At 34.6% G+C, this 24955-nt stretch overlaps 1 protein-coding gene across 3 annotated transcripts in view; it reads left to right on the top strand.

Moving 5' to 3' along the window:
* Positions 1-24955, top strand: part of TRMT11 (tRNA methyltransferase 11 homolog) — a 50799-nt gene that overhangs the window by 10508 nt on the left and 15336 nt on the right. For all 3 annotated transcript variants that reach the window (XR_010381240.1, XM_010988612.3, XM_064486715.1), the window contains exons 4-12: positions 719-800; positions 889-981; positions 1209-1343; positions 2246-2402; positions 11096-11176; positions 13604-13768; positions 15091-15163; positions 15288-15419; positions 21268-21388. Coding sequence is in view for 2 of the 3 variants with exons in the window: in XM_010988612.3 (XP_010986914.1) it covers positions 719-800; positions 889-981; positions 1209-1343; positions 2246-2402; positions 11096-11176; positions 13604-13768; positions 15091-15163; positions 15288-15419; positions 21268-21388 (1039 nt within the window). In the remaining variant the exon portion in view is untranslated. The remainder of the gene's footprint in view (positions 1-718; positions 801-888; positions 982-1208; positions 1344-2245; positions 2403-11095; positions 11177-13603; positions 13769-15090; positions 15164-15287; positions 15420-21267; positions 21389-24955) is intronic.

The raw sequence follows: 24955 nt of genomic DNA, 5'->3' as shown, positions 1-24955 counted from the left end.
GCAGTATAAATGTAGAGGCCCCTTTTCTATAAATTCAATACAAGGGAAAGGAATTCATTTTCAGAGATAATATCCTTAATCCTAATGGCAGCATTGTTTACAATTATAAAGTTGTTGAATTTAGATGTGTAAAACTGTGCTCATATATAGATCGAGTCCTAGTACTAATTCTAAGAATTGTTTAATTGACTGTAATGAAACATTGCCTAATTTTTTGTGTCCCTTGAAATAGATGAAAGCTTGAGATTTTTTCATAATAAGAATTTTGCTTTTGTAATAGTTATAAAAGTATTAATAAATGTTATTAAATAACGGTTAAATAATAATAGCAACATTTTTATCTGGTGACTTTTCCTTTTGTTTTATGCAGAATACCTTGGGAAAAATAGAATTTCTTGCAGCTCTATACCTGTTTCACTAAAATAATTGATTCCACCACATCATTTGTGTTCCAGTATAAAAATAAGATGAAAACTTTGAAAAATCTTGACTTACGATAAATTTCACTCCTATGTAAAGTTCAGCTTTTATTTGTAATTTAAACTTAAGCTATACTTGTTTCTAGGATACATATTTCTCATTTATAGCTTAGAAAACCTAGGCAATAAAATTGTTTTAGTGAAGCAAGCATAAAGAACCAGTGAAATAATTGTTACATATTACTCACTGTATGAACTAATTACTTTACTGAGGTTGGTACCAACCATTTATTCCCTAGATCTATATTTGAACTATGGGGTCATGGAAAATCTCCAGAGGAGCTGTACAGTTCTCTTAAAAACTACCCTGTGGAGAAGATGGTGCGTAGTGAAATGTGGTTTTATATAAGCATATCTGTAGATACTGTAGAATTACTAAGCTTAAAGAATTTATCTGCTTTTGTTTTAGGTTCCATTTCTACATTCAGATTCTACATATAAAATAAAGATTCACACATTTAATAAAACATTGACACAAGAAGAAAAAGTCAAACGAATAGATGTAAGTGAATTTAGCAAAAACCAAAAACCTATGGGATTAATGTAGTCTAGCCATTGTTAGTATATAATAGTCTACTAAGTGATTATTTTGTACTATGTTCTATATTAAGTACTTGTCATGTTTTGTCTTATTTAATGCTGATACCAGACTTAAGGGTAGGTGTTATTATATAAGCACTATTTTTCCTTTAAAATTACTGTAGGATGTTAGGATTACTTTTTTTTTAGGCACTTGAATTTCTGCCATTTGAAGGAAAAGTGAATTTAAAGAAGCCACAACATATATTCTCTGTTTTGGAGGATTATGGTTTGGACCCAAATCACATCCCTGAGAACCCACATAATATTTATTTTGGTAGATGGGTAAGTAAGTTTTTTTTTTTTTTTTTTTTACCTATTTCAATTTGTTTCCTTAAAAGCTAAATGTTAGCCTCTGTATTTGACTCTTTATATGTAAAACTTTAAAGGAGCTAAAGAGTCAGGACTACTGTATGAATTAAAATCAGTGTAAAAATACGTGGTTATGCGTTTTGCTTGTTTTTCGGGAGGTTCTGATGAAACACAAGAGAATTGCTATATATGGGGCCTAGGTAGCAGGTGGTGTGCCTGGAAACCTTAACACAAGACTTGTCAGAAAATGTGAACTGCTTTTTTAATAAAGCGGAGAAAAGGCAGAGTGCTGTGACGCTCAGGGTTCTCAGTTGCGGAGCTCTCCGATCTAGTTTTCCGTCCTATAAAGAAGTGAAGTTACTGCAGAGCTGTTCTGCCCACTTCCCCGAGGCAGTCAGTGGGCAAGTGGAAGCTGGGGCTTATGTTACACAATATTGTTATTTAGGAGAAAACAAAGAGATAGCTAAAGTTTACTCACCACCAACCCCTGGAATAATTGCATTTAAATTCAATTCAGATTTGCTTTGAAAGCAAAAGTAGATGGGAACACACTAAGAAATAAAAAGTATTTGTCCATAACTGCCTTCACTTCTTTTTAATTGAAGTATATTTGATCTCAATGTTGTGTTAGTTTCCGGTGTGTAGCAAAGTGATTAAGTTGTACATACACGTATTTTTTTTCAGATTCTTTTCCATTGTAAGTTATTACAAGATATTTAACGTAGTTCCCTATGTTCCCTCAATCACATTTTTATGAAGCAGTTATAAGTGGAAAGAAGTTCTTATCATCAAGATACTGTGGTTTTATTATATGAATGATTATCTTAAATCTGTTCTGTACAGTTATACTCACTTGAAAAATCTCTCTGATCTAGATTGCAGACGGACAGAGAGAGCTCATTGAGTCATACAGTGTCAAAAAGAGACACTTTATTGGAAATACAAGCATGGATGCTGGTTTATCATTCATCATGGCCAACCATGGAAAAGTGAAAGAAAATGATATTGTGTTTGATCCATTTGTTGGAACAGGTATTTTTATTGTTAAACTAGTGTAGAGATGCTGCTTGTTTATGTTAGTCAAGGTCATAGTAATATTTTTGCTAAAATGTTAAATAGACAGAATAATCTTTCAGTTATCCTTACATCATGGCTAAGAGACAACCACGTATTTGTGAAATAGCCAGTATTTAACACTTTTGCCACGTCAAAGATAATGCTGAAAGAGTTTGGTGGGGTTTTTTCCCCCTGAGTAAACCGCTGAGGGGAACATAACCATACATTGTAGAAATATTGCAAAGCTATATAGTTTATTTAAATAGCAAAACTCTTGGGGGGAAGAAAGACTTGAGTGACAAAATTTTTAAATGTGTTTATCTTTTTCTTTTGTTTTGGGGGGAGTGGAAATATTTACTTATTTGTTATCATTATTATTTTTTATTTAACAGAGGTACTGGGGATCGAACCCATGACCTTGTGTATGCTAAACATGCACACTGCCACTGAGCTATACCCTCCCCTGAAAAATATGTTTCTGTTTTAAAGTGGATAATTATATACTCACATAGAGAAAAGTGGTTAAAGTGCCTTACCTTTCATTTAGTTTGTGGAGGTTCACATGTAGGTGTGAAAATAAGAAAAGTGAGTAAGTGTCAGTGGGCTGCTGAGGCCACGGCTTGGGTTCTCTACACACTTGACTGGATGTCCTCATAATTAACTTTTGTGGAAGTCCTAAAATTCCAGGTTTGTTTCATCTGACTCTGAAGGCATTTTCGTGCTTCAACCCATTTTTCTCTGTCTTGTCTGTACTTAGGGAGTACTCACATTTAGGTTTGTCTGGCTAAATTTATTGTGATTCAGATTGTGTAGGAATAGATTATGCGTGGTTGGAGTTTCTCCCTGTGTCGTCTCTCCCTTCAGAAGGTCATCAGGAACTCCCTTAGCAGTGATGATACAGTAGCTACCATCTGTATACTGTTGTTAAACAGTAAACATGTCAGGTACTAGCTGTGCACTCTGATGTTACTATGTAATTTAATTCTTATGACAACTAAAATGGAGATACTTTTAAAGATCTTTGAGGCAATTATGGCACAGAAAGTGGTTAAGTGACTTGATCAAGGTTGTACAGTGTATAAATTTCATGAGATTCACACTCAAGCAGTCTCACTCCAGAGCTCTTGCTCTTGACTGTCCTAGAGTGGCCTCTGTCTGCCTTAGGATCTGCCGGCCAGCTTTTACACCGTAAACTAACTTGAGGAATACAGTCACGTGTCATTAGGAGGAAATAGAATCAAGGTCAAGAGATTTTTAACTGATGGAATAATTTCCTGTGTTGAGTTAACCCACTAGTAAATCTCTCTTCTCCCATTCCACCTTGTCTCCTTATATCCCACCCCCAACATAGTGCCTATTCCTTTCTTTCCTATTCTTTTATCCTAAGTGCCTTCTGACTTTTTGAACTTTTACAAGAAATAATACCAAACTTACAGAAAAGTTACAAGAAAAAAAATAGAATAATGAACACCTACATATCCTTGATCCAGATTAGACTGTTATTAATTTGGCTCCATTTGTTTTATCATTTGTTTTCTCTTTATGTTTATATACACAATATTTTTTTCTATACTATTTGAAAGTAACGTGTATCCATCATGTCCCTTTACCTCTTAAATACTTCAATATATATTTCTAAAGAATAAGGATAATCTCTTACATAACCACAGTATAGTTTTCAATGTTAGGAAATGCACTATTAACACAATACTTTAGTGTTTGTATTCCACTTTTGTCAATTGACCCACTAATGTCTTTTATACCATCTTTTTTCCTTTCCAGTCTAGCATTAGGTATTGTATCTTGTGGTCAATATTTCTTTGATCCCTTGATATGGAATATTTTTAAAGCCTTACTCTTTCTTTTATGAAATTTGTAATTTTGAAGAATACTATTCCTCTTCTCTTTGTTTTTTAATCCAGAATGTTCCTTATTTTGGGTCATTTGATGTTTCCTCATGATTAAATTCAGGTCATACATTCCTGGCTAGTCCACTACATCAGTGATTTTGTGTCCTCAGGGCATCTACATGATGACTGTCTTCCCCTCATTGATAGTGTTAATTTTGATCAGCTGGTTAAGCTGGTGTTCAACTTTTTTCCACTGTATGATTACTAATTTTTTTCCCTTGCAGTCAATAGGCAGTCTGTGCGGAGACACACTAAGACCATGTAAATATTCTGTTCTGCACGTCTAAATCACCCCTCACCCCTGTCAAGTTGTCAGGTTTGGCAAACATTGACAATTCTTGCCTAAATCAGTCTTGACTTTGATGGTTTCAAAGGGACGATTTTCCATCTCCAGCACTCCCTCCATATTTACCACTTGACACATTCTATTGTAAGCAAGAGCCCTTTCTTTTCTCTTACATATTCCTTTTTCTCCTACATATTCATTATTAATATGAACTAGTGGTTTCCCCCTTTTTTCCCCTAGTGGTCTATAATTCATTTTTTTTCCTTAATAATTTTGTCGCTCAAATTGCCCTGGATTTGCCAAGTGAGAGCGCTTTCATGTAGGATGCCTTTGTGACGTTCTTATCATCTTTTTTTTGTGAGTAAGCACTTCCCTGCTTTTTCACTCGTCTCCTACCTTTCCAAACCCTGGAGTCAGTCACTTCTCCAAGGATCCCTTGCTTCTGTTAGTGGGGAATAGTACTAGAGAATAAGATCTGAGTGCTAGGTACCTTTGTTTCTAGACTCTTTGAGCAGACAAGCTAGGAAATGTGTATGTGTATATATACAATATGCATATAAATGTGTGCAAATACACATGCACATATTCCTGCGTACATACATGCCGTGTGCACATAACGACACATACACATATTTTAGAAATTGTGAGTTTCCGCGTATACTACAAATTCTAGTCTATCCCTACAGATTTCTTTCTTGCCTACCCACCCCCATTCCATATTTACTTGTACCTCCATCCATAGTGAGAACCCTAGTTCTGAACCCTGGTCCCTGTCAACATCAACACATTTTTTTTGCTCATTCCTGCAATACATCTAAAATAGTGTCAAAATTGCTTTGCCCATGCCACTAAAAATATCCTATTAGAAAGATATGTTTTCAGAATATGTATTCTGTTCTCTACCCCACCAAAGAGGCAGGGAGGTCAAACATTGTGCTTTCTTCTTTTTCCTCTTCATTTAAACTTCAGCTGAATTCATTCTTTCCAGTTTGCCATCAATTTTAGATTTTTACCCCTCCAATCCTCGTTGGTTTACTTTTGTTTTTAAGTATGTAGCAGATTAATTTACTTCTGAAAATCAGAGCACACAGGAAGGTGTCCTCAGGGGAAGTGTCACTGTCTTCCATGTTCCTTACATTCTACTATCCCCATCCTTGTAGGTAACCAGCTCCTTTATTTTCTAATTGACCCTTCATGTGGTGGATGTTTTTTGTTTTTTGTTTTTTGTTTTTTGTAATGATACCCCAGCATACATATATTTTCTTATTTCCACTTCTTTCTTACACAAAAGGTGGCTGTTAACTTTGCTTTTGTCACCTAACAGTATTTCCTGGAAATCACTTCCTTTTAGTTCAGAGATTGCCTTCATTCTTTTTTATAGTTGTACCCTATCAGTGTATATACTTAACAATCTCCTGTGCTTGGATACAGGTAGTTTCCCATATTTCACAGTCACAAATAATGCTTGCAGTGAATCATCTTGTATGTGTGTACTTTCATAAAGTTGGAAACAAAGCTTACAGGGTAAATTTCTAGAAGTAGGATTGCTGGGTTGAAGAGTGTACACATATGTAGTTTTGTTAAATGTTGCCAAATCACTCTCTATTCTACCATTTTGCATTCTTGCCAGCAGTATGAGAGTCCCTGTCTCCCCACAGCCTCACCAGCAGAGTATATTTTCAAGCTTTTGAACTTTGACATTCTGTGGGGTGAAAATGTTATCTCATTGTTGGGTTAATTTGGATTTTTCTTACTATGAGTGAAGTCTATTTTTATATTTTGAGGGCTAGTTTTACAACTTTTTTTGAATTATCTTCAAGTCTTTTTGCCCATTTTTCTGTAGGCTTTTTGGTTCCTCTCATTTTTTAAAATACTTGTAGGTTGTAGGTTGGTCCCCCTCCCCCCTTTTTCCTATTTATATATATATATATATATATATATATATATATACACATATACATTTTTTCCCAGTTTGCCATATCTTTTGATTTTGCATATAATTTTTTTTTGGCCAGACAAAAGTTTTCCCTGCATCCAAGTTATAGATGAACTCAGCTGTGTTTTCTTCTGGTACTTTAATAGTTTTAATTTTTTTTTTTCCTTTTAGATCTGTGATCCATTTGAAGTTCATTTTCTTGTATGCTGTGAGGAATGGATGTAATTAAAATTAATCTTTTTCCAAATGCTAAACTTTCTATTCTTAATCCTGTTTTTAGACCTCTAAAATCCTTTCCTATGAAGTGATTCTTTGAGATACATACGTGTGTGTTTATTATGTACACATACACATAATCAGACCATAAAGTTTAAAAATAGAGTTACTAGTATAGGTAAAATTTCCTTCCTTTGATGTAGATGAGGGTGGGCATATTATGAAACTAACTTACATAGTAATCAAGGTATTAACTACCTTTAGTGTGGTAAGGGGTAAGAAGACCTAACCCTAATTTGCTTTAGGGCAGCTCCTTAGAGTGGGTAGCATATCTTAATCATTTAACTGTTTATTTTGGGCAATTAATGAAAAATTAATCGTAATGTAGGACAGTTAATGGAAAATTGCAAGAGAAAGATCTATGCAAAGATGCTGCTTAAAATACATTTCATAATTTGTGTTTGTAGTTTAAGCATAGCTTTAAGACTTTAGCTCGTTTTTGGTGCTTTTGTTTTAAAACTGGTAATAGCCAGTAATTGTGAATAGACTCATTTCTTAAGCAGTTTGTCCTTTCTTGGGTCTTTTGTCTCTTTGATGGGTAGTACCTTCTGAAGGATTAGAGAAATAAGTAGCCCTGTGCCCTCCTCCATAGTCATAGTTTTCCATTAAGTATTGGATAATACTTTTTCGTTTTTTAGTATTTTTTTTAAATTCAAGTGTATCTAATCCCTTTTTCATTTTACAAAATTGACATGAACTAGTACTAGTTTCCTAAATGCTTTACCCGCAGACTACTTATGACTTGTGATTTTTCTCAAGGTTATAGTGTAGGTTAGAAAGCTTCTTGGAAACTGAAAGGAGATACAATCTTTTTCTGACTAAATACCTTTTTCTTTTAGACAGTCTACTGTGTTGTCTGGAATGACATTATGAGCTGCAGAAACACACTTTCATTTCCATTTTTAGCAAATACATTGATTCTAATTGTAGTTACATTTTTTCCTTTTTAAGTTGTGTATCTCCATTTTCCCAAAGGGGAAGATACATATCATGTGTTAGCTGTCAGTATTAGGAAGAACTGCTGTTCTAATATGGGATCACTAAAAGAATGATCAGCCCGCATATGTTGAATACCTGTAATGGCACTGATCTGCCTATGATACGTTACAAGACTTGTCAATGGTATACAACTCTTATTAACTATGTGTGCAGCTTTGCTTACTTAATTTGTTTAATAGCAAATTTTACTTTTGTGTATCTAATTAATAGGCTAATGAATATTTACTTCAATTGCTACTGACCCCAAAGGAGGTAGTAGTATGGTGTAGACAACCATAAAACTAAATTGAGTGAGTTTTAAATCCTTACTCTATCAGTTACTATGTGACTTGCAGCAAGATTATTAATTTGTATGGGCCTCAGTCCATCATTTGTAAAATGGTAATAAGTAATATATTGTGAGGTTAAGTGAGGTAATATATGTATACGACATTTTTAGGAAGTTGTGTGACACATTGTAGACATGTGAACTATATACTATGAATCATTTTAAAAATTATTACTTTGTTAAACACTTAGATGCCTTTATGGTGAAAGATGTTCGATATAGCTAATATTGAATGGTGATGATGAATGATTTGGGTATCAACTCATTTTCTAGTCCTTCTTTGGCTGATTTCCAAGATATTCATAATTTGCAACTGTTGGCAAATTATGGCAGCAGGCAAGGAAATTGAGGGTTAAAATTGTAAACTTCTAATTCTTTGTTAATAATGAAAATAATTGTTGCAAGTGTCTGCCGCGGGTTCAGGTGCTGTGGTAGGATTTTATAATGCAGCTCTGCAACCATCTCTCTGATTCCTCTTCCCTTTGCCCTCAAATGAGTCAACTCCTTTAGGAATGGAAAACACATCCAAGAGGCTCTTGTGTACTTCTTGGCCTTTTCTACCTTCAAATGGCCCATAGATGTAAGAAAAGGAGTGAAAATTTTAAATTTAATCATTGCAAAATGATAGACATGGAAGCAAGGCACTGGGAAACCCACTGGGGAGGAAAAGAAAAAGTTAGGAGAGAGATAATGAATCTCTGTAGGTCTTTGTAATAATCACTGCTTCCCATTTTATCCACAACTCTTCGTAGTCCCTTTTTCCTGAGTCTCATAGTTTGGTAGAATTTCTGTTTTCTGGCAGTATCCTTTTGTTTAAGTTGCTAGTTTAATTTCTTAGAGTTCTTTTTTTGAAAGAGATAACATAGGTGTAATAGTATCACCATTTTTCCTCCTATTCTTTCAGCAAAACCAAAGCCCAGTTCCCCTTTTCACACTTTTATAAAAGCTTTCCGCTTAAATCTCTCCACTTAAATTAGTTTCTATACCATAAATAAATTTCAGTTATGTCCTTTTGCCTGTAAGATATTACCCTAACCTTAAAATGGTTACTATTTAGGTAATAAGAAATTAAAACACAGAGTGGCTAGTCTAGATCACACGTGGTATTTTTACACTTGATGTCATACTAAGAAATCAGGTGAGTCACATTACTTGCCCCCTCAACACTTCACCCTTCCTTTTTTATCACCCCTTCTTCCACCATAAAGCTTCCAAGAAAACTCCAGCTGAGGTATAACTAAGTGCAAACATGCTTCATTTAATTGAGAAAAACAACTAGATGATTAAGAGTGATAACCGAATGACCAGATCATAGAAGCTATTTTGTGGTCACTTTATTTAAAACTTGAAAAACTTTTAAAGGGCACAAAGTTAACTGACAGATGCAGTCTAACAGATTATTCATCTCCTTTCAGCAGTGTACTCTAAATTGGGTCTTCTCAAAACTCACTCTAACCAAATGGATAAGGTTCTGTTTAAGGAAGCACAGGAAAGCTTTTCTGTTCCCCTTGACAACTAGTTCTTCTAGGTGAGTATCTGCCTTAATTGGCAGAATTGTAGTAATTCCTCGTAATTTGGGTGAAGTGATTTTGTGAGTATTTCAAGTCATCACACACAGTACCCTTCCTAAATATGGGCTGTTCTATTTATAGACTAAGAGTTTTGACGTCTTACTTATTACCTTACCTCTCAGATGCTTTCTGAAGTTGGTATGAGGGAACCCAGGTTTTGGTTTCTGCTGTACTTTTAGTCTTCCATTTTTCTTATTCATGGCTCCACTAGGAAGTAGTCAGTGATAATATTTTTCATTGAGCAAAGTATTTTTAAGTACATGTTACCAAACTGTATTTTAAATGGCTATGGAAGGAACAGCACTGATTTACAGAACTTGACCCTCTGGAGGCACTACCCATCTTTAGAGACTACATTTCAAAAGGATGGAATGGAAAAAGCCCTAGTTAATTGTCCCATATCCAAATCTGTATGCAGTCTAAGAATATATTTTTGACTTCAGTTTGACAGACCTTTCTACAATATAGCTATTAGGACTTACCCAAGCACTAAGAGCATTTTTAATTTAGATGATTAAAAAAAAGTGAAGTTCACTGAAAAGTACGATAATTAAAGTATTTAACTTTATGGATTTTTGTTCTTAAACAATTTAAAAATATTATTACCTTTTATTTTGAAGCATTTCAAAAATTTTTAAATCTTTATTAGAATTTTTCTTTATCTGCGAGATGGTCATACCTACCAGATTACTTAGTTCAATCGTATTTTATCGGTACATTGTTCTTAATTTGATCACAGCACTGAGTAAAAAAAAAAAAATCATTGTATTAACTATTTTTATGTATGTCTATAATAGTTATTCAGAAATTTGTATTTACAGTTTAGAGTGAGATAATTACTTCACTGGTTATCAGAGTAATTATTTCTTGTCCTCATATTCTAATTTTTGTAGGGATTAATGTCTTACATATTAATTATGCCCTCTTTCAGTTAGTTGCAACTGTGACTTTGGTGAGAATTGAGCCCAGTTGTCAGAGCTTGTTTATTGCCAGCTCTTTGTGTAGCAGCATTATATGCTTGTTTGTAAGAAAGGAGCAAGATGCATTTGTGTAGACGTCTCAAAATAAGATGAAAATGTCTAAATACACATTATTTTGACCAAAACATAATTTTCCCTAAGTAGTGCTGTTTAAAGTATTAATGCCAGGGCATATATTAATTCCTTGCTTTGTGACCAATATAATGAACATAGGTTAGGATTTGTTTTTTCAGTTCTAAAGCCTGCTAAATATGGTGAAGACCAGTGTTATTCTAGGGTACTTGGCCTGCAGCTAGTTTGTACAAATTTGGATCAGATTAAATAGGGGAAGAAATAAGAGTCTGGGACCTTCTGGTTAACAGGTCACAATTGTGATTTTTCAGGTGGTCTTCTGGTAGCATCTGCTCATTTTGGTGCATACGTGTATGGGACAGATATAGACTACAACACCGTTCATGGCCTGGGTAAGTAAAAGTTTTAGTTTTACAGTCTTTGCTCTTGTACTAAATGTACCTTAAAAATACTTAAATAGTTCTATATGGCATTATACATCTAGTTTTAATGTTTACATATATAGAGTTAGGATACAATATAGTTTTACTTATTTTTATAACAATGAGACTTCGTTGGTATCTGTTCTTTATGAAGTGGTCCATTGTGTGCAAAGTGACCTCCTAGGGGAACACAAAGTGAATAAGAAAAAGCCCTCCCCTCAGAGCTATTTTGGTCTTAGAGAGGTTTTTAGAATGCAGGCATTCAGTAAGGCTGTAAAACTTCAGGGCTGGGAAGGAAGTAGGAGAGAGGGACTAGCCATTTTGTAATCAGCATATTCATGGTAATGAAATATACAGTTTCTATTTAAAAGTTATCTCCATTCTTTTATTCAGTAATCATACATTGAGTGCATACTCAATTTCTAGTCTTTGAGTACGATATAACTGACCAAAACATCTTTGAAACAGGTAAGGTGACAGTAGCTTTAAAGATGCTGTATTAGGCTGAGGGTAACTTGAGACAAGCATCTGCTTATTTTTGATACAGTTTTGGAAAATACTTTGAAATCTAGAAGCTTCATTAATGATGTGTGATTGGATGAAATTGAATCAAACTGAAAAAGTATTTCTTCTTAGCATTAAAGTATAAAGTTTCTTTGATTTTGAAATTGTATTTATATTGGTATTTCATTATTGTAACTAGTTACAGTGTCAATTATTACATAGGTGAGAATTTATTATACTTTATTTTCTTTTGCTGAAGCAATTTGATATATTTGATGACTTTTTTTTCCTACCTTGGATGTAAGGAATTTAGTAATATTTATCATAAGGAGAATGAGTAATACTTTATAAAGTTCACCTAAACAGGCTAACTAGAAAAAGATAGTCTTTCTCTGCAGTATGTTGGAATAGACAAAGCGCTAAGAAGAATTATTCCAGGTTACTTTTAGTAGAAGCAGTATGTTTGCTTTAAGGATATTATCCTTTATAATTTATTTGAATATTTATTAGAGTTATGTTTAAAAGTTATGTGATAACCTTTCATTCTACTAGGGCAGAATTCTGCTTGAGGTAGGGTTTCCTCTGAGCTTATCCAAGATGCTGTTAGATACGCCCTGTTTCCTGTGCTTCTAATCTCTTACTTACACTCTCAAATATTTTCAAGTTTCTTCTTTTCTTAAAAATACAAAACCTTTACTGTCAACCCTATGGGGCCCTCCTAGCTACCACTTTGTTGTCCTCCTCCTTTTGCCAAAGTGCTGTTTTGAAAAACCAGTATATACTCGCTGTTTCCTCTTCATCCCTCACTCTCTTCTGCTGTTATTTTTCAGCTTCCATCCCTACTGAAAACTCTAAGACTGCAGATCTATGGGATTTGGCAGTGCTGACCTTCATCAAACCTCCCTTGGTTTCCTAGACAGTGGCTTCATTGGGTGGTACTTTGATTCCTTTGACTGTTTCCATCTCCGTCTCCTCAAATCAAGGCCTTGCCATTTTCTTCCATGTCTGTGGGTTGCCTTTCTCCAGGCGTCTCTCTTTGAGACCCTCTCCTGTCACACTACATGTTGTGTAGTCATGTCTTTCTTCTCCTTTTGATTTTTAAGTTTCGTTTTTATTGTGAAATAGATACTAGTACAGAAGAGTTTATAAAAATAGAAGAGTAATTATAGAACAAACACTTACAAAATTGCCACCTAGGTTAATAAAAAATGCCATTCCTTCTTATGGATTCAACTTAAGTCTGTATACTGCTATCTTACAGCTGTATGTATTCTGACCTCCAACTACTTGCTGAATATCTCTTTCTGAGTCTTCTGTACTTCAGGGTATATCAAGATTGACATATCTCAGGTGAATTTCATCTTTTTTCTTAGGTTTGTTTTCATCTGGGTTTCTCTGATCTTGACTGACTATCATCCACTATGTCTCCTAAACCAGAACTTTTGAACTTCTTCCTGGAGCCCCTACTTTAACTTTTCATCTGTTGTGTCTGCTTTACCCCCTCTCTCCATGGTCATGGCTCCTGTGTTTCCCAAGTTTGCTTTCTTCATTTCTGTTCCATTTATCTGATTCATCAGTATTTCTATACTGCTAGAAGAAAGGGACTGTATTCTGTTCAACTCATTAAGTACTGAATGCTTCAAGGCAATTTTATTTGAAAGGATACAGAACCAGATCAGTTAGACATCAGTACAGTTTAGTGTTCAAAATATTTTCATAATAAGTTGAAATAAAAATAAGTTTTTATTTGTATAAATAATATTAAGATTTTAAATGATAGCAAGTTTTATTTGAATAAATGTAGGTTTAGATGAGTTAAATATTACTTTCAGCTAAATAACAAGAGATAAGAATGTTGTTTGTAGTTCTATCTTCCTTTTTCTTTCCCTTCAGGAAAGGCTAGTAGGAAAAACCAGAAATGGAGAGGACCAGATGAAAACATTAGGGCAAATCTTCGTCAATATGGTTTAGAGAAGTATTACCTTGATGTCCTGGTTTCAGATGCATCTAAACCTTCCTGGAGGAAGGGCACATTTTTTGATGCAATCATCACTGATCGTAAGTTTGTTTTTATACAAAAGTAAGAGTAGAATTAGTTTCCTGAAGTCATTTGTATTTAAAGTACAAAATTTATCAGCACAACAAAAAAAGCTAACTTGTACTAATGTTCCCCTCAACCCCATTTCTTCACATAGTGAGAAGGAAAAAATTATGAATGTGGGGCAGGGTACCAATTTAACTAAGTGGTTTTGTTTTTTTAAACTATATATGTTAACTTGTCATCCCTTTTTCTCTTAAGCTTATTTTTTAAGACATATATTTGTTTTTATATTTGTTTTATATTTGACTGTAATTGGTTATTAGAATACCAACTGGAGCCAAAATGTCATTTGCAGTTATGGTGTCAGATTTCTAAGAAGAAAATTTGATATCTCACATTTCTCTATGTGTAAACTTTAGTGTTTTGGTTTTTTTTTTTTTTTTTTAATTGTGCCTGTTGTAACTGGCATCTCTTTTCTAGAGTTAAAAGAAAACTGAGCTTCTGGAATGTACATAAGAACTTGTTTTCCCATGCCTCCTGAGTTCTTGGGCTTTTTAGTCATCCTATCAAAGAACAGATCTGCCTTTTCTATAGTATTTGGCAGTAAATCTGTAGATAGTGGCAAACTGTATCTCAACACTTTCATCTCAGACCTCTTCAGTTCTTTGGTAACTTAGATGGTTTCAAATCTAACAAAAGAAAAATTATCAAGGCATTACAGTATCAGCATGAATATACTTGTGAAAATTAGGTGACTTTTTGTTAACAATATATCATCTGATCTCACTCTGTATGTGTATTTATAAAAATATGTAATTTTTTTCCTGATCAAATGAGAGTAAGTTGTTTACATTGTGACCCTTCCCTGCCATTTTTCAGTTTGTGTTTCTTAAGTATAGGGATAGTCTGTTAGTCAAAGTGCAGTTATCAATTTCAGTAAATCAATACAGTACTTTAATCTACAGTTTCTCATCCAATTTTGTCAACTGACGCAGTAATATCCCTTATAGCGTGCTTTTCCCTGAAGTGCAGTGTCCAGTCTAGTGTCAGGTATTGCATTCAGTAATCATATCTTTTAGGCCTCCTTTAATTTGTAACATTTTCACAACCTTTCTGTGTCTTTTATGACATTGACATTTTGAATAACAGTCACCTGCCTGCCTGCCCTCCCAGGGTTTTAAATAGAATGTCCCTCTTGTTATGCATTAACAGCTGGAACATTGCATAGGTGATGTGTCCTTATCAGGATGTCACATCTGGAGACACATGATGTCCATCTGCTTCTTGGTGGTGATTAGGTGACTTTTGACTGTCTGTGTTACCTGTGTTTTCTGTCTAGCTCCATATGGTATTAGAGAATCTACAAGAAGAACAGGTTCACAGAAGGAAATACCAAAGGGGTTAGAAAAATGGTAAGTGAGAGTTAAATATGATGTGTTATTACTTTGAAAAGAAGCATATTGCTTCTTTTTAGTTAACTTAGTTTATGTCTTAAAGTTTTTCACTGATTTTGAAATTTTGTTTTCTTTTGTCTAGTCCAGAAAGCCACGTTCCTGTTTCGTTGAGTTATCATCTGAGTGATATGTTTTTTGATCTGTTGAACTTTGCAGCTGAGACCCTCGTATTAGGTGGAAGACTAGTCTATTGGTTACCAGTGTACACACCCGAGTATGTAATACTAAGTAATTTTACTTTTAATTTCATTTTTTTTGTTATGGTATTTGTGTATGTAGCATAATTTTCCCTATCTCTAATCGTATTCAGGGTAAATATCTTTGTAGTTAATGTGTATAAAACAGGCCCCTTCCTCTTGTTGATTGAATTGCTTTGAACTTTCTGTTTTACATCAGGGGTTGGCAGACTACAGCCCGTGAACCTGATATGGTCTTCAGCCTATTTTTGTAATGCATTTGAGCTGAGATTGGTTTTTATGTTTTTGAAGGGTTGTTAGAAAAGAAAAAAAAACAATAAAAAGATGTGTCAGAAACATATGTGGCCCACAAAGGCTAAAATTTTTACTATCTGGCCCATAAGAGCAAAAGATTGCCCCTGTTGTATATCACAGTTAGCTCAGGGCCTGTGTGTTACCTGTTCAATAGCCAGGCCGCAAACAGGTAATTTTAACAACCTCACTGAGTGATTCATCTGTCTACTTCTAGTTAGCTTAAATATATATTGGCTATTATCATCACTATAAGTGCAATAGAATCTTTTTTTGTTTTGTTTTAAATCAAAATTTTCCAACTATGAACATACACTTCCTCTGCCCCCCTTTTTTTCGCCCATTACATTAATCACATACCCATTTATCATTAATCTTATTTGGAACTGTTTGAGAAGTTGCAGATGTGATGCCCCATGACCCCTACTTATTTCATTGCATTTCTCAGAAGCAAGAGCATTCTTGTCAAACCACCATCAACCCCTGAAGTCTGGAAGCCAGCATTGATAATACTGCTGTCCAGTTTATGAACCCCATTCAAATTTACCAGTTGTAGTTTATCCAGCAAAATGTGCTACGTTGACCCATCATGTCATTCTCCTTCAATCTGGAATATTTTCTCCATCTTCCCTTATCTTTTGTGTCCTTAACCGTTTTATAGAGTACACAGCTTATGTTCTGAGGATGACCCTCAGCCAGGGTCCACCTGGTGTTTCTTCCTTGACCAGACTCAGGTAATGCTCTTGGTAGGAATACCACAAAAATGATACTGTGTTCTTAGTGCATTGCTTTGTGGAGCACACAAAGCCAACCCCTACTGGAGATCTTAAACTTGATCATCTGGTCATATTGTTGTCTGTTAGGTTTCTCCATTGTGAGTCATCTTTTTTTTTTTCCAATTATTATTTCTCGGGGAGATATCCCAAGTATACACCAATATCTTGTTTTTCATAAAATCACTACTCACATTGACAACTCCATTGCTGACAGCCAATATAATGACGGCTTTTCTCTTCCACCATTCCTTCTGCATTTGTAATTTGACATTTGAATATAAGGATGAGTTTTCCCTTTCCCCCCATTCATTTTTTAATTTACACCAATATGGAGTCTTAGATTCCTGTGTTATTCATTGGGTTATAATTTATTATTGTTGTTATTTTGTTGCTCATATTGTCCCAATTTGATCAGCAGGAGTCCCTTTGAGGTGGCTCCTCTGTCCTCTTGAAATATCCTCATTAGGTTTTGCATACTTCTTATTTTCTGGCATTTCTGACTTTCCACTATTTTGTAGGGTTTTGTTTTTGTTTTTGTTTTGTTGTTGAAGTACTCTCAGTAACAATTTATTAATTTCTGGTGTACAGCACAATATCCCAGTCATGCATATACATATATACATTCTAATATTCAATTATGATTGAAATTAAATGTGGTTATGAATATCTTTTGTAATTTATTTCTTTCTTTCTCTTTATAAGAAGCCAAGTTGGAGGCACTTTGAACTATTTTAGTATTTCTGAAGACCTTAAAAAATGGCTACTGGATATTTCTTCCGTGATTTCTCTTTTAATAATTTTTGACAAGGGGAGATTTCTAAGTCCGTATAAACACAGGGATATTTTAGAAGTACTTGAAAAGGGAGGCATGTTTTTATCACTTCTTTTTACCTTAGATGTTTTGTCAAAGGACAGATTTCATCCAGGCTAGCACACACATGGAAAGTCTAGTATGGCATTTATTTCCCTGACATATTTGTCCCTGGAGAGAGTTATTTCCAGGACCTCTGCTATATGTTTTCCTCCCCTTAACCCAAAGTAATCCTATTAATGAACTTAGTTTGGCTTGAGTTTATATTAAAGCATAAACTATTTCACTTTTGCAGCAAACATAATCCAAAACCTTTACTCTCTTTAAAACAACACAGTATTAGATTACTTTAAGACTAAGGTCACCTGCAAAAATTTGAAATGATTTTCTTGCTTCTGAACTAAACAATTTAGAATTAATTTGATTGTGTTGTATTACAAATATAGCTTTTTATTAGACTAGGAATAAAAAAAATCATTTTAAAATTGTGCCTCAGCACAGCTTAATTTTAAAACTTTTGTATTTTTGGTATAGTGAATGTAGGCTTTTAGTCCTACTATTAATTTACTCAACCAAATCTTGTTATATGATTGAGGCTTAAAAATAAGAATTGCACACTATAATCAAGTTCAGGTATTATTTATTGAACTCAGGACATTTTGAAAGGTATAAGGCCTAATAAAAATGAAATACTACCTAAAAGCTTAGTTGTTTGTGAAGAATTGTCAGAACTTATGATTGAAAAAGGATTTTCTCACTGTTGAGCAATTTAAATTGTGATAAAGAAACTGCTACTCAACACACTTCTGCTTCGTCTAGTCTAGACTCTCCCCAGTCTTGTGTATTGGATTTGGGACCACCATCAAGACACTCTGTACACTTTACATCTTTTCACCTTTGTTTTTTCTGTCCCCATTGCTAGATGTGCCCTTTCTTCTTTCCTCAGCTGTAAAATTCTAGTCCTCTTCCAAGGCCTGGCCTAACTGTCACCACCTCTGTGGCACTTTCCCAACCCTTCTCAGCGGAATCAATGAGTCCTTCACCTGTGCTCTTCTAATAGATTTCTCTTATTGCTCATAGAGACTTACCGCATAAAATTAGTGTAGACTATTGGTATTTGTGAGTTTATTATTCACAATTTCAACCATACGCAAATGACCCGAAGAACTGTGTAATATTCATTTGGGCAGGACATACTTTCCGCTGGTGTGTTTGATGTCATAGGAGTTTCTAAACTATTGAGTGAGGGTAGCTTTTTGCCCAGGTTCCACACTCCATGTAAGTGTTGTTTTCTGATTGTCGTTTACACACAGGTAAGTCTCTTGAAGTGATTAGAAATTGTGTTTCTTTGTAAGATGTCCTTTAACAGAAATCCAACTGCAAGTTCTTGTGATAAAAATGATGACAAAGTAAAAAGTCTAATAAAGTCCTACAAAGTAGGATTTGTGGATAAATTTTAACTGTGATAAAATAAATTTTGTGGTGGCTCAGAGCAGTGAACAGAACGTGTTTTTCATCTTTCATCTAGGAAGCAGAAAGAAGTGATTCTTTAAATTGTTTTCAGTAAGTGCTCCAATCAGCATGAAAATCTTTTTGTCAAATGGGAGATTAAACTCTAGTGACATTTGGAAATAGCTTGAGGCATGAAGAGTCACAGGAAAATAAATGACTGTCAAAATTGATTGAAGGAAAAGCGAGAGAAAACCTATACAGATAGGTTTTTTTTCTTTTTTAAAAAAAGTTGAAATATTATTTATGTACCATGAAAAATCACCCTTTTAAAGTGTGCATAGTTTTTAGTGTATCGACAAAGTTATGCAACCATCACCACTGTCTAATTCCAGAACATTTTTATCACTCCAAAAAGAAACCCTGTATGCAGAAGCAATCACTACCGCCCTTGTCCCTAGCAACCACTTATCTATTTCTGTAATTTAGATTTTAAGTAGATGTTTAGATTATAAGGGGATAGTAGTAAAAACAGGCAATTATGATAAAATGCTATTATAATAACATAGGCAAAGTACAAATTTATAGTTTCTACTTACCAGATTGCAGACAGTCCATTGGTATGAAATATATTAGTAAATATATAGTAAATAATTTTTAACTGCTATCTTTAAATTTAGTATGGCATTTTAGGAGTACACTGTTAAATTGATTGACTCATTCATATAACAGTGGTTAAAAACAAGTTTGTTAATGACAATGATGACCTAAATGATGTTCTTTCATGCTTAAACTCAAATATCAATCAAAAAGATAATCTCAAACATGTAAATATGTTTTTCTGTTGTTAAGCCAAATGCTGGTGACTTAGTTTCACCAGGTTAGCATTATTCATGTCATAAATATTAATTAAAATTATATTGGTTTTGTACTTTGATTTAATTTATAAATGTGTTTTGGGTTTTATAGGTATATAAACTATATAAGCATAAGGAATTTATGTTTGTATACATTAAAAATTTTAATGAAAACACCTTGTCAGCTTTGCCAGGAAATAAGATTTTTTTTTCTTTAAAAAAGGGTACATTAAATTTGACAGTTTCAGACATCTGTAAACCCTCCTATTTGCAAGCCTAAGGTCAAAACTTTATCTTCTCTCTGTTACCATTATTTTAGTCTATTAACTATGATGTAGAATATATTCTTTCATATCATAAATGCTTTGTATGAAGACTCTAATGTGAACTAATAGGAGTGCAACATTTCTGACTATATAGTGAGCATTAGAGAATTATTAAGTGAGGTGAAGTCTAAAATGGTCATTACTTGTTGGAAAGCTCTGAGGAAAGAGGCAGAGGATGACTTCAAGAGAATTCCTTCCACTGATAATAAAGTGAAGTGTATTATGAATGTTGCTTGGTAAGTGGGTGATGAAGGTTTTGAGCATGTGGTCAAGGTTATGAGGGGGAGCGTTGAAGATCACAGGGACCTAGAAAAGTCAGTTAAAGACTGGCGATGAAATGATGTTGATGCATTAGACTGGGCTAGCCGAGATGGTGGTCCTTTACAGGAAGTACTGATCAGTACTTTTCCCATTTTGGATCAGAGCTTTAAAATTTCCCGTGTAAGAAATGTTTGCAGAGACTATCTGGAAAGGTATGAAGATTTGCAAAGGAAAAATGAAAACTGGCAATCACAGTGTTCTTAAAGGTATCCATACCTAGGGAGCCCTCTCTCCCACTGTTCTGAATTCTGCTCTGTAACGTTCCCTCATGTTTGTTACCTGTTTCTTCTGCCAAGATTAATGCCAACAGCCTATCATATGTCAGGTTCTGAACTACTGTAGCCTGACCGTCCTGCTTTCTGGGTGTCATCATCTCCATTCACAAAGTATACATAATACAAAGTAGAGGCACCACTGCTTTATCATGGCTTCAGTTTTATTTCATGCTTAAGGTGACCAAAGAATCGATCTCATCTGGAGTGTTTATTGTAGTGGTAGTTTATTTGAATAATCTTATATATCAAAGTTAATGGAGATCTCAAGATGTCATTAAAATTTTGCAGGGACATTTCATTTTAAAGGGGAAAGTGTGTGCTGTAGTGAACTTTATACTTTGGGAATTTGTGAAAATCCCCAGTTGAATCATTCCCTCATGAATGTCAGGGGCTTGTTGTGGAATGTATTTCTGTCTGCCTTATGTGTTCTTGTGGGATCCTTTAGGGTGGAATTGCCATCTTGTATTTTTGTGGTTTAAATGCTTGGCATTTTTCAATAAAACATACTTGTATTCTCTCTCATTCTCATCCTACAGGTAAAAAAAATTAAACTGCTTTTTTTGGATATGGTAATATTAAAATAGTTTGCTTTTTAAAAATACAGATTGTTTATGGATTATGTGGACAGTTAGCATGTGTGAAATACAATGGTGCAGCACGTGGTGGGAGGATGTCCCATTCCACATGGGATAAACCCGTGACAATCCAGTGCGGGGCGCACATGGGAGTGTTCGTAACACTTAGCTGTTCTTTCTTCAGATACACGGAAGAGATGGTACCCTGGCACCCTTGCTTGAAACTCATCAGCAACTGTGAGCAAAAGCTTTCCAGTCACACATCAAGGCGCTTGATAACAATGGAAAAGGTGGAGGAATTTGAGGTAAATCATCCTAATATTTTTCCGATAAATTCTGGAAGAATTAGATTTGTCCTCTAATGGAGTCAGGAACTGTTAGTTCTTGATTTTTTAAGAAGTTATGGATAAATTCAGGAAGAGGCAGAAGATGAAGAGGTAGCATTTGGTGGGATTTAGAGGGTAGGTATAGAATATAGAAGTTGAATAGAAAAATAGAAATAAAAGTTGACCTTAATGTCTTAGGCTTTATGTGACATCCTTGGGCTAACTCAGTTATAAAACAGAGCACTCTTAATTAAACAACTATTGTCTGACTAATAGCAATATTGTAGAAAGTAATTTGTCCCCATCTATTAGGGCCTAACATGAGTTCTCTCTGTCTCTCTTTCTCACATACGCACACAATCCATTTAAGCTTGAGAATAAAGAACAAGACATCTGTTATTTCGTGTCCATATCAGAATTGATATGTGTAATACCTCATCATGGAGCTTAATTAAATCTACACGATGCTCCTCGGTCTGTACTTGTCTGGTGTGACAACCAAAGCTCGACCATATTCACTAGACACTTGAGTGAGCCCCATCTTTGCTGTGGGGCCGTAGGGCGAATAGAAAAGAACAGGGTGTTACTGCCCGAGGATTTTGTCTTATTCATCTTTACTCTGTGTTCGATTTTTTTCATCTAATTCACAATTTATGGATTCTTTCACACTAATAAAAACTAATATTTGTACAGTGTCTTTGCATATATTATTTTACATATTTCTTGTTTCGGTTTCCATTTCCTGTCTCTAATTTAGACCCTTATTACCATATACCTGGTTTATGCTGATAGTCTCCCATATGATCTTTCTCCTTCCATTTTTCACACCTCTAGTTCTTAGTTGTTAAATCAGTCTTCTTAAAACACTGCATTCATTAAGTCACTTCTGTATGCATAGATTTAGTGAACTCATTTTTATTACCAAGTAAGGTTCAGAAATTTCAGTGTGACAAGCTTTCCTCAATAACTGGGCTTCAGTCTCAGGGCACTTATGAAAGCTAAGCTGTGTGTGTGTGTGTGTGTGTGTGTGTATAAATAAATAGCTGACTGGTGTCCACACTGTGTATGTGTGTATATGTATTTGTGTACACACATATATATATATGTATATGTGATGTAATTTAAATGAGTGTCTAAATAGTTATTTTTAAACAAATACTAGAAGTTTATATTCAGATGACAGATATCCTTGGAGTGGCATCTGGTACTCATATTTATGACATAATTATTCAGCATATTCTTGAAATTTTTAGAAGTACAGTTAAATATATTCATATTAAGCAGTTATTTTACTTAGTAATAATACCTTGCTTTTCTTCAAGTTTTATTACTGGACTTTACTGCTCATATTTTATATCAGGCAAGTCACTTAATTGTTTTTTGGAAGTCAAGTCCTATTCCAAGGATGATGATTTACCATTCAGCACTTAAAACATAAGCAGATTTCAGAAATTCCAAAAGAGGAGTTTTCACATTGTTTGACGTAGTGACAGCTTTCCAATGTGATGGTATTAAATGACCACCATTTATTGGGATAAGCAGTCGGTCCTCCCTATCCCAGGGCTCCACGTCAGCAGATTCAGCCAACTGCGCATCCTAAACATAGTTCATGATCTGCAGATGTTTGAAACCAAGGATACGGAACCCACAGATGTTGGGGGCCGACTATCAGACTTGAGCATCTGCCAGTTTTGGTGTCACTGTGGGTCCTTCAACCAATCTCCCATGGATGCCTAGGGAGAACTATGCTGTGGAAGCCCTCTTGACTAACCTCATTTCAGACTCAGCTGATTAACCAGTACTGGCTATTCCAGCTGTAAAACACAATGCCTATGTCAGACACTTTCAGCTGGTGAATTACTTGGCCTCTACTATAACTGTACACTTCTGTACATGAATTGTCTGTTTACCATGAGTCATTTGTGATTTTTCTGTGAGCTGTTTATGCCAGTTTTATTTGTTATGGCACTTATATAACTAAATGCTAATTAGGCCAGTGAAATATAATGAAGAATAAAGTCATTTCTGTAGAAATGAATATGAATGCTTTAGAAAATAAGATAAAGTGAGTTGCTGAAAAAAAGTGTCTTGAATTGGAAATGGTTGAGATAACTATAACAGGTTGGAAAAAAGTTATTGCAAATCTAGGGTTCTGTACTGAGATTGCTTTGTAAGAGTCTTAAAGTTCTTGCATCATTTTACAAAAGCCAAAATTGGAAATCTTTGTAGGTGTTAATTCAGTATCAGAAGATTGATAAATGAATATACAATTTTTAAAGTTGAAATAAGATGTTTAATATATTAACAAAGCATTTCAATTTCTTCTTGCTTTTACTGGCTTTTTCAATTAACTAATCATCTACTCAGCCTGCCATAACAGAATACTGGAGGCAGAGTGGCTTAAATAACAGAGCTTGATTTTCTCACAGTCTGGAGTCTGGAAGTTCTAGATCAAGGTGCCAGCAGGTTTGGTGTCTGACAAGACCTCTCCTGGCTTGCAGACAGCCACCTTCTCTCTGTGTCCTCTGTATATACACAGTGGTGTTTTTTCCTCTTACAAGGACATCAGTCCTATTGGATTAGGGCCCCACAGTTGTGACCTCATTTAGCTTCATTCACCTCCTTTAAGGCCTTACGTCCAAGTGCAGAAATACTAGGGGTTAGAACTTCAACATGTGAATTTTTGGGGCACACAATTCAGCCCATAACACTAACAATTACCAGTATCTTGTCACATTGAATAAGAGGCTTCTGTTGTATGTTAGAGGATGCTTTTCTCATACTCTCCCAGTTTCTTCCCGTGCATCTATCTTTTAGTATTTTTGAGGGAAGTAAGACATTTGATAATTCAAACAGTAACATTACAGCTCTTAGAAATCACAGCACTTAATGAATTTATCTGAGTTAGTAATAGTAAAAATAGTAACTAACATTTATGTGCCAGCCACATGACTAATACATGTAAAAAACAAATATTACCTACAGATTTTGTAGTTTTTGTTCTTGAAATTAGAAAGTAAAGTGAATGACAGCATTCTTTTTCTTAATGAGGTATAATTGACGTATTCATTTCTCATCTGTACAACATGATTCATGATTCAATATTCATATACACTATGAAATGATCACCACAGTGAGTCTAGTTAACATCCATCAACATACATAGTTACAAATTTCTTTTTTCTTGTGATGAGGATTTTCAAGATCTACTTTCTTAGAAATTTTCCAATATGCAATACAGTATTACTAGCTATAGTCACCATGCTGCACATTACAGCCCCATGACTTATTCGTTTTATAGTAGGATATTTGTACCTTTTGCCCCTTCCCTCCTGCCCCTGGCCTCCTGACAACCACTAATCTGTTCTCTGTATCCATGAACTTGGCTTTTTGTTTGTTTTGTTTTTTCTACATGTGAGATCATACGGATTTGTCTTTCTCTGTTTGACTTATTTTACTTAGCTTAATGTCCTCAGGGTCCATCCATTTTGTTGCAGATGGCAAGATTTCATTTTTTTCATTTTTCGTTCCATTCCATTTTTAATA

This window comes from Camelus dromedarius, chromosome 6 (assembly GCF_036321535.1).
Source record: "Camelus dromedarius isolate mCamDro1 chromosome 6, mCamDro1.pat, whole genome shotgun sequence".
Lineage (NCBI taxonomy): Eukaryota > Metazoa > Chordata > Mammalia > Artiodactyla > Camelidae > Camelus > Camelus dromedarius.
The sequence above is the reverse complement of the archived record's forward strand: the minus strand, read 5'-3'. Positions and strand labels throughout refer to the sequence as shown.